At 45.9% G+C, this 13,596-nt stretch overlaps 1 protein-coding gene across 3 annotated transcripts in view; it reads left to right on the forward strand.

Moving 5' to 3' along the window:
* Positions 1–13,596, forward strand: part of ACO1 (aconitase 1) — a 56,530-nt gene that overhangs the window by 41,695 nt on the left and 1,239 nt on the right. For 2 of the 3 annotated variants that reach the window (XM_045079685.1, XM_004765365.3), the window contains exons 15-20: positions 656–780; positions 2,801–2,905; positions 3,604–3,746; positions 6,530–6,677; positions 10,998–11,120; positions 12,926–13,111. In XM_045079685.1, the coding sequence (XP_044935620.1) occupies positions 656–780; positions 2,801–2,905; positions 3,604–3,746; positions 6,530–6,677; positions 10,998–11,120; positions 12,926–13,111 (830 nt within the window). Of the gene's footprint in view, positions 1–655; positions 781–2,800; positions 2,906–3,603; positions 3,747–6,291; positions 6,441–6,529; positions 6,678–10,997; positions 11,121–12,925; positions 13,112–13,596 lie in introns of those variants that run through there. The other variant, XR_006606667.1, reaches the window with a different exon arrangement.

Consider the following 13,596-nt stretch of genomic DNA (forward strand, 5'->3'; position numbering starts at 1 on the left):
TTCTCATGTGTGGATTCGGTATTTGCAAATTTGCCTCTTCAATAAATGTAATTTAGCCCCCAAATCAAGACTCGTCTTGCCTCCATAGTAATCGGCAGACGTGCACAGGGGGGTAAAGGCTTTGCGTCCCTTCAGCTGCTGCCGAACGAGGCAGGCCCTGCCTTTTCCTTTCAGCTCGCACATCCTGTTCGTGCTCTGTGTAGCGCCATGTTTTTCCACATTTTTGTGGTTTTGGTAATTTCACTTTTTAAAAATAGCCCCCAAGCATAGTGCCAAAGTGCTGTCTACCATGCAGAAGCCCAAGAAGGTTGGGGGTGTCCCATGGGAGGTAGACTTTGTTCAGGCATGAGTTGAAGTGCTGTTGGCTGGGACTTCCTCGTAAACGCTTCAGGAAGGTGTCCTGGGTGAGTATCTTTAAGCAGAAGCACACGTGAAGCAAGATTACATATTGGTCAGGTGCTGAAAGTGTTGTGACGAGAGGCTGTCGGGAGCCTGACCCACGTCCCCCAGTGCTGGCAATTCATACTTCACCACATGGTGTTTGCATGGATTTTACAGAACGCTTCTACCACGGCAAATGGGATTTGACTGGTTGGGATCATGAAAATGGGCTATTAAATGCAGTTTTTCTCCTTAATAAATTTATTTTCCCCAGGGGTCAATGCAAAGGGAGAGCAGGTATTTCTGAAAGACATCTGGCCAACCCGAGACGAGATCCAGGCGGTGGAGCGTCAGTACGTGATCCCAGGCATGTTTAAGGAGGTCTACCAGAAGATAGAGGTGAGGTCCCTGTCCACTCTGCCCTCTTGTGGCCAGGGAACAGCCATTCTTCTGTGGCATCTCTGCAGACACCAAGGCCAATGGTGGTGGAAACTAGAGGAAGTCACATTTCTTTCTTCAGATAACCAAGGAGGTAGTTCTCAGTCATTTTCTCCTGTGACTTCCATTTTTACATACCCCGCACTCTCCAGATCTTCCCAGATTTGGACAAGGTCCCAGACTTGGCAGCAGCCTCAAGAAGAGAGGTTGTAGGTTGTGTGTGATTCCTACCCAGCTCACCAGAACCTCCCTACCTCAACCCTGGGTGCTGTGTCAGCTGTGGTTGGGGATCCCTGATGTCATTATAGAGTCTCACTGACGTAGAGTTCATGGGTTGGATGCCCCTCCCAGAATTATTTGGATGCTTAAAAAATATTTAAAAAGCCACTGAGGAAAAAGCACCGAACTATTGAATTAAATAAACCTTTCCACACATTTGATAAATACGGAGAAAATGTGTGGGGCTCAGTATCATTTTCTGAGACCTTGGATGTTATTCCTTTCTCTGCTTTCTGTGTTAGACTCACCTAAGGAATGCTGACTGGGTCTTGGGATTGAAATACAAGAGCAGATTATCTGGGAAAGAGAGTCAAATTGGGATCACATGCATGGACCCTGATCTCCCACAGGGTGCTGACTGGGAAGTGGTATGAACAAGTTTGCTGGGCACTGGGTTAAATGCATTTCTCCAAAGACTGAAGTTATGGCCCCATGGAGACAGTTGAAGCTGACTTTAATGCATAGTAGCTGTCAATTGCTGTCCCGTGTCCCTGTGACCTGGACATCTACTTCCCCAAATCTTCAAAGAGTAAATAATTTCCCCTTGGGTACAATCTGGATTATTGTTTCATAAATTATATTATGGATATGGTTTAGTTATCTCTTGCTGTGCAATGAATTATCTCAAAACTTAGAAACCGCTTTTATTAAATCTCGTGGTTTCTGTGGATTAGAAATCCACGTGAGGCTTACCTGGGTGCCTCTGCCTTCACAAGGCTCCAACCGAGGTGTCCTTTGGTGCAGAGCTCATCTGAAGGCTCAGCTGGGGGAGGATCCACTTCCAGGGCAACTCGAGTGGTTGTTGGCAGGACAATACACCTCACAGGCTGTTGGACTGAGGGCCTCCATCCCCTTCTGATGGTTCCCTAGAGACTCCCCCATTGCCTTGCTCAGGGGTCTCTTCACAGCTCACAGCATGGTCCTGGCTTCCATCAGAGCAGGCCGGAAAGGGAGAGAGAGACAGAAGGCAGTCTCTTTATAACCCAATCTTGGAAATGAGTCACTAGGGTCAGCCCACACTCAGCAAGAGCCGATCACTTAAGGGTGTGCAGCGGGTGGGGGGCAGGTCCTTGGGGCCATTTTCGAGGCTGCCTGTCACAGTGTTTGTGTATTTTGAAGTCATCTGGCATGACAGTGTCTTAGTGTCAAGGAGCTCTTTTATGTGACTAGAATAAGGGTTTTATTGAAGTACAGTTGACACACAGCGTTACATTGGTTTCAGGTGTACAAATAGTGATCGGACAACTCTGTGTGTTACCCAAGTGTAGCCACCATCTGTCACCATTCGACACTATTACGATATCATTGACTGAATTCCCAGCGCTGTTGGGAATGAATGAACCATTCACTGAATTCCCCGTGACGTACTCATTCCGTAACTGGAAGCATGTACCTCCCCCTCCCTCTGCCCCTGTTTGCCCGTCCTCACACCCCCTCCCCTCTGGCAACCATCAGTCAGTTCTCTGTGTTTATGGATCTGTTTCTGCTTTGTTCGTTCACTTTGCTTTTTAGATTCCCCCTAGCAAGGAAATCATAGTATCTGTCTTTGACTATTTCACTTTCATACCTAAAGGGTATTATGCTAAGAATGGTTTTTATTGTACTCTGAGGATATATAGTTTCTGGTTTCATGTCACACTTAACTTTGAATGCAGTGGAATTAGATTTGCTTTTCTTTCTTCTGTCTTTTTTGTTTGTTAAGACCGTGAATGAAAGCTGGAATGCCTTAGCAGCCCCGTCAGACAAGCTATATTGCTGGAATCCCAAATCTACATATATTAAATCACCACCATTCTTTGAAAACCTGGTATGGCTTTTTTATTTTTAACAAAATAAGTTTTTCAAAATTCTCTTTCCTTATAAAATCTATCTGAATACCTTCTACCCTTGCTCTAACTATGCATTCCAGTGAAACCTTTACCAACCCGAGCAGACAGTACTGGGGAGAGTTCTGAGATGCTGGGGTACTTGGCTCTAGGGAACCTACAGTGTCTCTGTCCAGGGGTTCTGTGTGGCTGTGCAGACATGCCCTGGCCATCCTGTACCACCTGGACAGAGACTCAGAAAAGTCCGAGGACTGACTGTTTCAGCAAAACATCCTCGGGCCTGCTATATTTAAACCTTATACTCAAAAAAAAAAAAAAAAAGGCAAGGGAAATCTTATAACTGATGATCAAGGACTTTACGCACTGCTGTTGGGAAGAGGAGGGGAGTAGAAGCCAGGGTTCTGGTTGTCCTCAGCATCTCCGTCCCTGGATGTGGAGACACAGGTCATTTGCAGCTGCATTCCTGTTGCTTTCGAAGGAATAGTCCCAATACTTTGCCTCCCTTCAGGGGTGGAATGTGAATGTTTGGAGGAAATTCACCTTACTTTTGGAAGCACCCCTGATAAAACCAAAAACCTAGAATTTTCTGTACAGCAACATAGGGCTGTCACCCAATTCAGGTCCACCCTGGTGACCGGAGAAAACCTGTACTGGCACTGACTGGCGTATTCTTTGCTAGACTTTGGCTCTTCAGCCGCCCAAATCTATAGTGGATGCCTACGTGCTGTTAAACTTGGGAGATTCTGTAACAACTGACCACATCTCTCCGGCTGGAAATATCGCAAGAAACAGCCCCGCTGCTCGCTACTTGACTAACAGAGGGTAAGTGTGAGCAAGGGGAAGACAGACTTAGCAGCAAAAATGGAGAGAATGAGGCCGGTGTTTCTGTTCACATGTTCTCTTTTCAATCAAACTCTGGTTTTTTCACCAAACCTTGAGGCTTGAAAACCAGTCATGTTTTCTGTTTGCTGCTTTGCAGCTTCCTTGGGAGATTCCATGAGCGAGGAAACCCCAGCACAGGGACCTTCTTTCTGTGCCAGTGTCCCCACTGGAGTCCAGGCTCTGCTCTCAGACTGCGGGGCACTCGAGGGGGTGTCCTCTGCACTGCTGCCCCCTGCCTGAGACATGTCTGACTGTGATTTGCCACTGACACATCCATTGATGGATCCGTCAGTCACGGACTGACGTCAGCGGGTACCAACCCAGTATTACCCACTGTCCTCTAATACACTGAGAGTGGTCAGAGTCTGTCCCAGAGCTGACTTTCCCTGAGAATTATCTGGGGAAATCAACATTCTGGCTCCGTTGGCACCTCCCATATCCACATCTTCAGGGATGGGCCCATAGCTAATCTAAGAACAAAATTCAACACTTATTCATTCTTTCTCCCCCCCCCCTTTTTTTTTTAAGTCAGTGCCAGAGGAAAATGGCCTTGACCCCATCTCGCTTTCCTGGTGGCTGAGGCGTTTTCTTCACGCCTCTCCATCCTGCTGAGCCCCACTCATCCTCTGCCTCCTCCTGGTGCATCCTATAGGACAGTCACGTTCAGAGCAAAAGTAGTCCACGTTCCCCAGAGACGGGAGTGCTGTAAGCATCAGAACCTAGCCCGCCTCTAGAGTAAGGGATGCACAGGAGTCTATCTCAAGATGTTTTTTTTTTTTTTAACATGGGGCAACTATTGTATTAAATGCACAGGGACTTGCTACACACAGACACAAAGGATAAGAATCTGAAGGGACGGGATTGTACTTTGAGGGCAAGACCTAAGTGCATCACTGAGCCGAGAAGGGCAGGGGGTATTTGAGAGGGGTCAGCAAATTCCTGCTCTTTCCCCTCCCCACACTGCTCTGGCTACACTGGTGGGTGCCTCAGTTGTTGAATATTCCAGATAAGTTCAAATACCCTTCTGCCCGAGAGCCTTTGGTTGAGCTGGCTATTTCTTCCTCCTGGATGCTCTTCCCCAACTCCCTTGCCACTTCAAGTCTTCCTCCATGAGGTCACCCCCACTCTACCCCTGTTTTCATTTTGATCTTTTTTTCCCTCAGTTATTAACCACAATGTGTTAACACTTAGTTAAGAAGCTCATTTTTAAATTATGATTATTTGTCTCTACCTTTTAAAGATTTTATTTATTTATTTTGACAGAGACAGAGATCACAAGTAGGCGGGGGGGTGGGGCGGGGAGCAGGCTTCCTGCCGAGCAGAGAGCCCGATGTGGGGCTCGATCCCAGGACCCTGAGATCATGACCTGAGCTGAAGGCAGAGGCTTAACCCACTGAGCCACCCAGGCACCCCTGTCTCTACCTTTTAGAAGTAAGCCCTGCAAGGGCAGGAATCATCATCTGTGTTGTTCCTTGATCCATCCCAACCCCTGAGAATAGTTCTTGGCACGTAGCTGGGGCTCAGTAGTTGCTGAATGAATGAATGAATGAATGGGAGAAAAGGATTCACCAATAAACAGACACAGCGGTTGAGGCTGGAGAAAGAAACTAAGGAAAGAAGCAGTGACCACTACTTTCTTTGATTGGTGATGGTTGACATTTTTGAGATATGGACTCTAGGGAATTGAATGAAAAGAATCCTACCTTCCTAGAAAAATGCACATATCCCCAACATTCTGGATTTTGTAGGAGTTTGTAGACATGCTCACCTGCTCCTGAATCCCATTCACAGACTCTCTCCATCTCCAGATCACATCTCATGGTGAGATCAAACTACCACTCACACACACATCCTAGCTTTTTAAAGAAACCCAGTGAGCCGATTGCTGTGTTAATTATAAAATGTTCCTGCTGTCACAAAGTGTCTTTTCACCGGGGCCCCCAGACAGGATTTTTCTTTGATTTCAGGACCAGGAAGAGCTGTTCTGCCTCTTTGGCACCACTCTGACTTTTATCTTATGAAAATTGTAAATCATGTTGCCTGTCCTGTGTTCTTGATGACTTGAGGACAAATGTATACCTCCTTCCAGTTAGTTTACAGAGCATATTTTGTGTTTCCCTAATTCTTGGCTCTGCCCAACTGGCCCATGCTGATTAGTCTTTTGCTTTCCTTTTTCTTACCCATTTTTAATATTTTATCTTTTTTTTTTTAGATTTATTTATTTATTTATTTGAGAGAGAGACAGTAAGAGAGAGCATGAGAGGGGAGAAGGTCAGAGGGAGAAGCAGACTCCCCTTGGAGCTGGGAGCCTGATGTGGGACTCGATTCCGGGACTCCAGGATAATGACCTGAGCCGAAGGCAGTTGCTTAACCATTGAGCCACCCAGGCGCCCTAATATTTTATCTTTTGTGACACTTTCTAGGCTACCCTACTGAATCAGTAAAATGAATACTCATTAGAGTTCCTCCTGGTTTTTCTATTCAGATTTGAAAGACTAGAAGTTGACCCTGAGACAATGTTGATTTCCCCCTTTCACTGTCCCACCTTTAAGCTCTGACTCTACCCTCAGCAGAAGATACAAGAACCAGCTTTTCTGCCTTGGAGAGTGATGCTTAGTAGACTTAGATATCTAGGTCGGTGGTTTTTCCTTTTTCTTGATGGAAGCTAATTTTTGTCTTTGCACTGTTCACTAACCTAGCTCCTCCCCTGCTTGCATTCTTAGCTTGACTCCACGAGAATTCAACTCCTATGGCTCCCGCCGAGGGAATGATGCCATCATGGCACGGGGAACATTTGCCAACATTCGCTTATTAAACAAATTTTTGAACAAGCAGGCACCACAGACTATACATCTGCCTTCTGGAGAAATTGTGAGTACTATCCCTTTGTCAGGCTCTGGGTGATTGGACATTTATGTGGTGGCTTTCCTTTGGGCCTTGCTTTTCTTTAGAGCCCCGTGGTACCTCTTATTTCGAGAGAGTTGATCATGGATAGAGATGCCCTTTAAAGTTTTACAACTTTATCTTCCTGCTTAGAGATTCTGCTTCATGGCTTCCTGGGAGTTGAGTTTATGAAGCCTCTGAGTGAAATGTCATCAGTTCAGAGTATTTGAAGGGGAACTTCAGGTTAAGATAGAGGATAGTTATCAACAGGTGCTACTGTATGACTTTATTAGCATTTAATTAAGTCCCCATAGAGGAACATAGAGGCCCACGGAGGTCTGCATGGGTCCTGACGGAATGCCTTTGCAGTTGGCCTGTTACAGCAGGAACTGTTCATTCCCACACGGGAGGGAGGTGTGTGACAGGCAAGAGAGTCTGTGCTTTGAGTCTGACAGACCGGCTGTGGAGCCTTCAGCAAGTTATTTCCCTCTCTGAGCTTCATTCTTCTGACCTTTGAAGCAGGATATCCACCCTGTGAGGCGGTGAGGCCTAAGCTTAAATAGAATGATGTGTATTAAATACAGAGCAGAGGATCTGGAGCATGTCGTGGATCCTCCGTGTTGCTTCCCTCTCCAGCAGGAGCTGCCAAGCTGCTTGAGAACTGTTTAAGTTACTTGAGAAATCACCCTCCTGACTTAAGAATAGTAACAGCTAGGATTTCTATAGAACTTACTACATCCCACATACTGCTCTAAGCTCTTTGCCTATATTGACTACTTTAATTCTCATAACCACCCTTTGAGGGAGGTACCATACTTGTCCATTAAGATAATAAAAATGGAGATTAAACCCAAGGAATCTGGGGGCACCTGGGTGGCTCAGTTAGTGGGACATCCAACTTTGGGTTTTGGCTTAGGTTGAGATCTCAGGGTCACAAGATCGAGCCCTGCAACAGTCTCCGCACTAAGCCCAGAGTCTGCTTAATTTTCTCTCTTCTCCTCTGCCCCTCCCTGCCTAAAATCAATCAATCAATAAATCTTTAAAATAAAACCCAGGGAGCCTGGCTCCAGTGTCAGTGTGGTTTACCACCACCCATATTGCTTCACTTATAACAGATCTTGGTAAAGCAAACTCTTCCTGGGTCATCACTGATCACCAGGACCCAACAGAAGTCAGTGCCCAGTAGGTAGTTGTTCAAGGAGGACCAGGGATGATAAACAAGCTATTAAATGGAAAAGATACAGTTAGGTGGTGGAATGCCCAAGAGACAAGGGGAAAGACGGGCAGTATAGACACTGGCAGGGTGGGGGGAGGGGGAGGGGCTCCAGTATACTGAATGTCATAGCGAACCTCACATATTTACCAACCCGCCACGACACAGGACTTCTCATCAGATGTTCAGGGCCTCCTCTTACATAAGGAGACCAGAATCGGAGATGAACAGCCATTTGAGCCAAGACTTGAACTTGAAAGATAGACCTAGACAAAAAACAGAGGGGGAAGGGAAAAAAACAGAGATAATGCAAGAGTACAAGAAAATGAAAAAATGATTATCTTCTCAGAGTGATGAAATGGTTTTCTGTTGGCATATAGTTATCAAAGGACAAGAAAGGGCTCTTGGTAAAAAATAGTAATTAAAAAAGAAAGAAAATGCTGTTTAAAAAAAAAAAAAAAAGGCTCCTTAGGAAAAGTTGATTAGTTGAGAAAAACTCTCCGAGTATAGAATAGAAAGACAAAGGAAAAATTAGAGAAACTATAAAAAAATTAAAGTCTGAAATGAGGAGGCTCAGCATCTGACTAAACAGAGATGCTGAGAAGAGAAGAGAGGTTATTATCCGGGAAGTAACGCAAGGAAAACTCCCCCACTGCCAGATCCGACTCCACAGAACAGCCACTGCATACCGACATGATTATGGAAGACCAGCTCCAAATCGCTTTGGTGTGAAGTTAAGAACAGCAGCGATGAGGACAAGATCTAGAAACTTCCAAAGAGGGAAAAACAGCTTCTGTGCCATGTGCTGGGGATCAGAAGTGCTCAAACCAACACCGGAAACTTAGACTGGCTGCACCCCTAAATTCTGTGTCCCATGTTAAAGTAATAACACATTCAGATTCAAAAACCTTAAAAATACTCCTCAGGAAGATACTTGGTGAATGTTTTTTACCAAAATGATGAAATAAGGCAAAAAGAGGGAAGATGTAGGATCCAGGAAAAAGAAGTGCAGGGAATCCCCAAGATGTTGGTGAAGGAAGATTCTTCCATCACAGGAATGCACCACCTCTAGAGGAGAATCAGTCCAAATTAGGACTGAAGCTCCTGGAGAGAGAACTCCATGGAAAAGAATTTAACTTTCTTTTTTATTTTTAATTTTTTTTTAAAGATTTTATTTATTTATTTGAGAGAGAGAGCTTGAGTGAGGTGAGGGGCAGAGGGAGAAGCAGATTCCCTACTGAGCAGGGAGCTAGACTGATGGGATCATCACCTGAGGCAAAGGCAGATGCTTCACACTTTACCTACTAAGCCACCCAGGCATCCCCATGGAAGAGATTTTTAAATGACAGACTTCCTGATACAGTTGAATGTCTTCAGAGAATTATCCTTTAGGCAGAGTGAGGATTAACTGGTGGGTTGGGACATAGAAACAGGTGAGCACACATACAAAAAGGAAATTATTAATTCCAGTGGAAATTTTTCTTAATTACCAGGAAAAGGCAATCAGAGTACATTACTTGACTCAGCTATAAATAACATTCACATGGTTAAAGTAGTACAAACACCAAATATTGACTCATCCAAAATGTATGACATAATTATATTGGGAGGCTAGGGAGAGGGTACCCAGGGGAACAGTAGTTACGAGAACTAAATCCCTGGGGTGTCTGGGTGGCTCAGTCCTTTAAGCATCTTGATTTCAGCTCAGGTCATGATCTCAGGGTCCTGGAATCGAGTTCTCCCTCGGGCTCTGCGCTCAGCGAGGGGTCTGATTTAGGATTCTCTCCCTTTCCCTCTGTCCCTCCTTCTGCTCGCACACACTGTCTCTCTCAAATAAATAAAATCTTTTTAAAAGGAGAGAGAACTAAATACCCATCAAAGCAGGAAATTGATAATAAAAACGGAGAAATAGAGAACTGGGAGTTTAAATATAATACTGAAGACACAGAGGCACAGTAACAGAAGAAACCACCAAATTTTATGTCCTCTTCTTTAGAAGAGAGGGCATGTGCAGGGAGCCGTTGCTTTATAAGCTCCCCAGATTTGAGTAACGCCATGTGGAACCAACCACAGGCTCCATCAGCCCACCGAAATAGTAATTTGTGAAAGCTTACTTGAAAGGTTGATTATACACCTTTCTAGAGCTTCTTTTGAAGGAAACCCTCTTGGGGGATTTTTTTCTTTTCTTTTTTTTAAATTTTTTTTACTTACGTAGCCAGGAAGAACAACTGTTTCCTGTCACCAGCAATGATATCCAATGTCTTTGTGAAGTCTTGGCATAGCAGAACATTCAGAGTTCTTGCGAGAAACAAATGAAGACATTTGTGGAAGATATTTCTCATATATACCAAAATATTAGTTAATCCTCTTGTCCTGTATTGATCTGTGCTTCCACCTGTGTTTCTGCTCTGTCTTGACCTCCTTATAGAAAGGTGAATAATACAAGTTTGCATTTTGGGGCACTGGGTGACCCAGTCGGTTAAGTGGCTCACTGTTGATTTTGGCTCAGGTCATGGTCTCAGGGTCCTGGAATCAAGCCCCACCCCAGGCCCTGTGCTCAGCAGGGAGTCTGCTTGAAGATCCTCTCTCCCCCTCTGCCTCTCCCCCCCACTCACTTTATCTAAAATAAATCCATGTATGTATGTTTGCATTTTATGTCATTTCAGAACATGTCACCTTCTTTGTAGTTGCTACCCTACATAAGTGGCCATCACTGAGTCCCTGAGAATGAGTCAAAACCCAGGTTTAGGTGGGATTCTCTGTTTTCTAAGCTTTATAATAGTTAAATCAGTGGAAGAGGGGAAAAAAATCTGATCTACTTTTTTTTTCCCCTTGATGCCTTAGGATTTGATGCCTTAGGTTTTCTAAAACCAGGACAAAAACTAGGCATTTCAGTTAAAAGAATATACAGCTCATGGGAGGGGTGAATGGATGGGAGCTAGTTGGAGATCTGTAGAGCAGGCCACTGATTGGTTGTGTTGGCGGTTGGCTTCGTGTTGACTTGGGCCCCTGAAGACCCTGTCCTTCCCACCAGGTCCCCCTGGCCTGTGTCCATGCTCTGCTGCGTGTGTAAACCTTGCTTTTTTCTTCCTCAGCTTGACGTGTTCGATGCCGCCGAGCAGTACCAGCAAGCAGGCCTGCCCCTGATCATTCTGGCCGGCAAAGAGTACGGCTCAGGCAGCTCCCGAGACTGGGCGGCCAAGGGCCCTTTCCTCCTGGTGAGTGTGACGTGGAGGGAGCCCACAGGCTCAGGAAAGCAGGTGCTGTTTGTTCAGCTCCTGCTTCTTGGCAGATCTGCCTTTACCCCACTCAGTGAAGGGTAACGTAGAGTTGAACTGGTTCCTCAGATCAGATACTCGTATTCTACAAACCGTGGATCATTGGGGGTGTCTGTGGAGCAGTTGGGAAGAGGGTCTGTGAAGTCTCTGGAATTATTTTCAAATATGTGTAAACATGACTTTTTTTATGGGGGAAAATGGCACGGTTTTCTTATTATTCAGGTTGAGGGACACGGTGCATTTCAGGCTGTTGTTCCAGGAAGCAGTAAGCCTGGGCTGCTGCTCCCATGTTGTCTCTCAGGAGGTTCATGGGAGGGTAAAAGTAAGGAGCCTATGCTCTGGACAGACTTGGGGAGTGCACTTCTTACAGTGGCTTTCCACTGCCCGTGAGTCGGTTTATAGACTGTCTAGAAAAGGCAGCTCTCTCTGGACACAGACAGGCAGCTCCTCAGAACCTTCGGCCATTTCAGGGCCTGAGCCGTGTGAGGTGTCCCCATGGAGGGGCCATGCAGGGAGCAGACGGTTGTCACCTCTTGAGCATCGTCCGGCCCCCAAAGCAGGGAAGAGTCCTGCTTCAGCTTCTATTCTCAGGGTAGGGTAAGATGACCTAGCTGGTGCCAATCTCAGTGATTTATGACTCGAGCAAATTAAAACTTTGGAAACACCTCGTACAGTGATTTCCACACATACAGTAAAGAAGGCAGGGTCTGGCAGGCAGCCCTCCGGGGGTCCAGGCTTCAGTAAATCTCTGTGAACATCACACTTATTGCTTTGTTTTGTTTTTTATCAATCATTTTGCTTTGTGGAGGGAATAAAAGATGTTCTTTGATTACTTGGTAATATATCAAAAGCCTACCTTTTCTAGAAGCTGCTGAAAAGAACCAGAGAAATTACGGAAGAGGAAAGGGTTTTAGGGATGGGGCTGGAAGCTGGCAGTGCAGCCGCAGGGGGCTGTAAGAGCTGAAGGAGGCTGAGAGGACTGGCGCACAAGGGGTCCGCTGGGCTCTAGGCTTCTGTACAGAACAGCGCCGAGCTCCGGCCTCCCCAGCCAGGCTGCTCAACAGTGCTGGGCTCTCCTCACGGCAGAGGGGGCTGGACACCTACCTGGTCTGCAGCCCTGCGCAGCCCTCACCCAGCCTAGGGACGTGCATAGTATGTGTTTACAAAGCTGCCACTCCCTCCAAAGTGAACACATGTGTACACAGATCCATACGGAAGACCTCCTGTTCTTGAAACAGGAATCACAAAAGCAGCACATCTCTGTTCCTTTCTCTGTAGTTGTTCTGAAAGTTGTTTTCCATTAAAATTTTTCATGTCTGCACCTATTCAAGGGAGAGAAGAGAAAAATTTTTTTATGTTGTTCTGCAGTATGGATTCTAGATATGATGGAAGTGTGCTAAGAGATGTTGTATCACAAAGCAGCTAAGTATGTGGTGAAGCTGCATGGGTTAAATACCAGCTACCACCACTGACTGTGTGGGTGATGGGACAGCAGTTGCCTCTATCTCCTAGGGCTGGTGGGGATGGGCTGAGAGAAGCCACTTTATTTTACTGCCTGTACATTGTAGGCAGTCAGTGCAGACCAGCTGCGGTATTATTTACTAGAGTAACTGTTTATGTAAATGACTCATTGGTACTTAGAATTTAGGTGTGAGAGGAGTTTTGACTGAAGAAGCCTTTTGTCAAGTTTCTGTGTATCTAAAGAAAATGGAAACTGTGTCCAAAGTACTGTCTTGGCTCCTCAGGGAATCAAAGCTGTCCTGGCTGAGAGCTACGAGCGCATTCACCGCAGTAACTTGGTGGGAATGGGGGTGATTCCCCTTGAATACCTCCCTGGGGAGACTGCAGACACCCTGGGACTCACGGGGCGGGAACGATACACCATCATCATTCCAGAAAACCTTACACCACGAATGAAAGTGCAGGTCAAGGTAAGCTGGAGCTCCTCCCCCATGCCACGCCCAAGTAACGGGACCCTGTGTTCATCGTCAATCGCAAGAAGGAAATGAGTGGATTTGGAAGGAAAACAATCACTCAGTAGGAGTGCGTTAGACCTAGGAGTTCTGCTGTCACCTGCTCTGTCTTCACAACACAGTGAGGAGGACCCCTGTTGATTGATTACCTATTTCCGTTTACTCACAAAATTACCATCAGTTCCTTTCTTACTCCCCATCCCCACCAGCCCCACTGTCTCCTCTGACTCCCAATCTCTCTTGAACCCAGAGAAGAGTGCGGGAAGCTCAGTGACAGGACATTTTCACATGATCTAAAAAACATCTTTTTATTATCAAAATGTGGACATACCCCATTCTTGAGCCTCACCTCAGGTGCCAGGTTTTGGTTAGCCCAAAGGTAATGTGACAGCTCCTGAGGGGAGGCAAGGCAGGTGCCCAGCGCTGACATCCCAGGATCAGCA

This window comes from Mustela putorius, unplaced genomic scaffold (genome assembly GCF_011764305.1).
Source record: "Mustela putorius furo isolate JIRA1106 unplaced genomic scaffold, ASM1176430v1.1 tig00000421_pilon_pilon_pilon, whole genome shotgun sequence".
Taxonomy (NCBI): domain Eukaryota; kingdom Metazoa; phylum Chordata; class Mammalia; order Carnivora; family Mustelidae; genus Mustela; species Mustela putorius.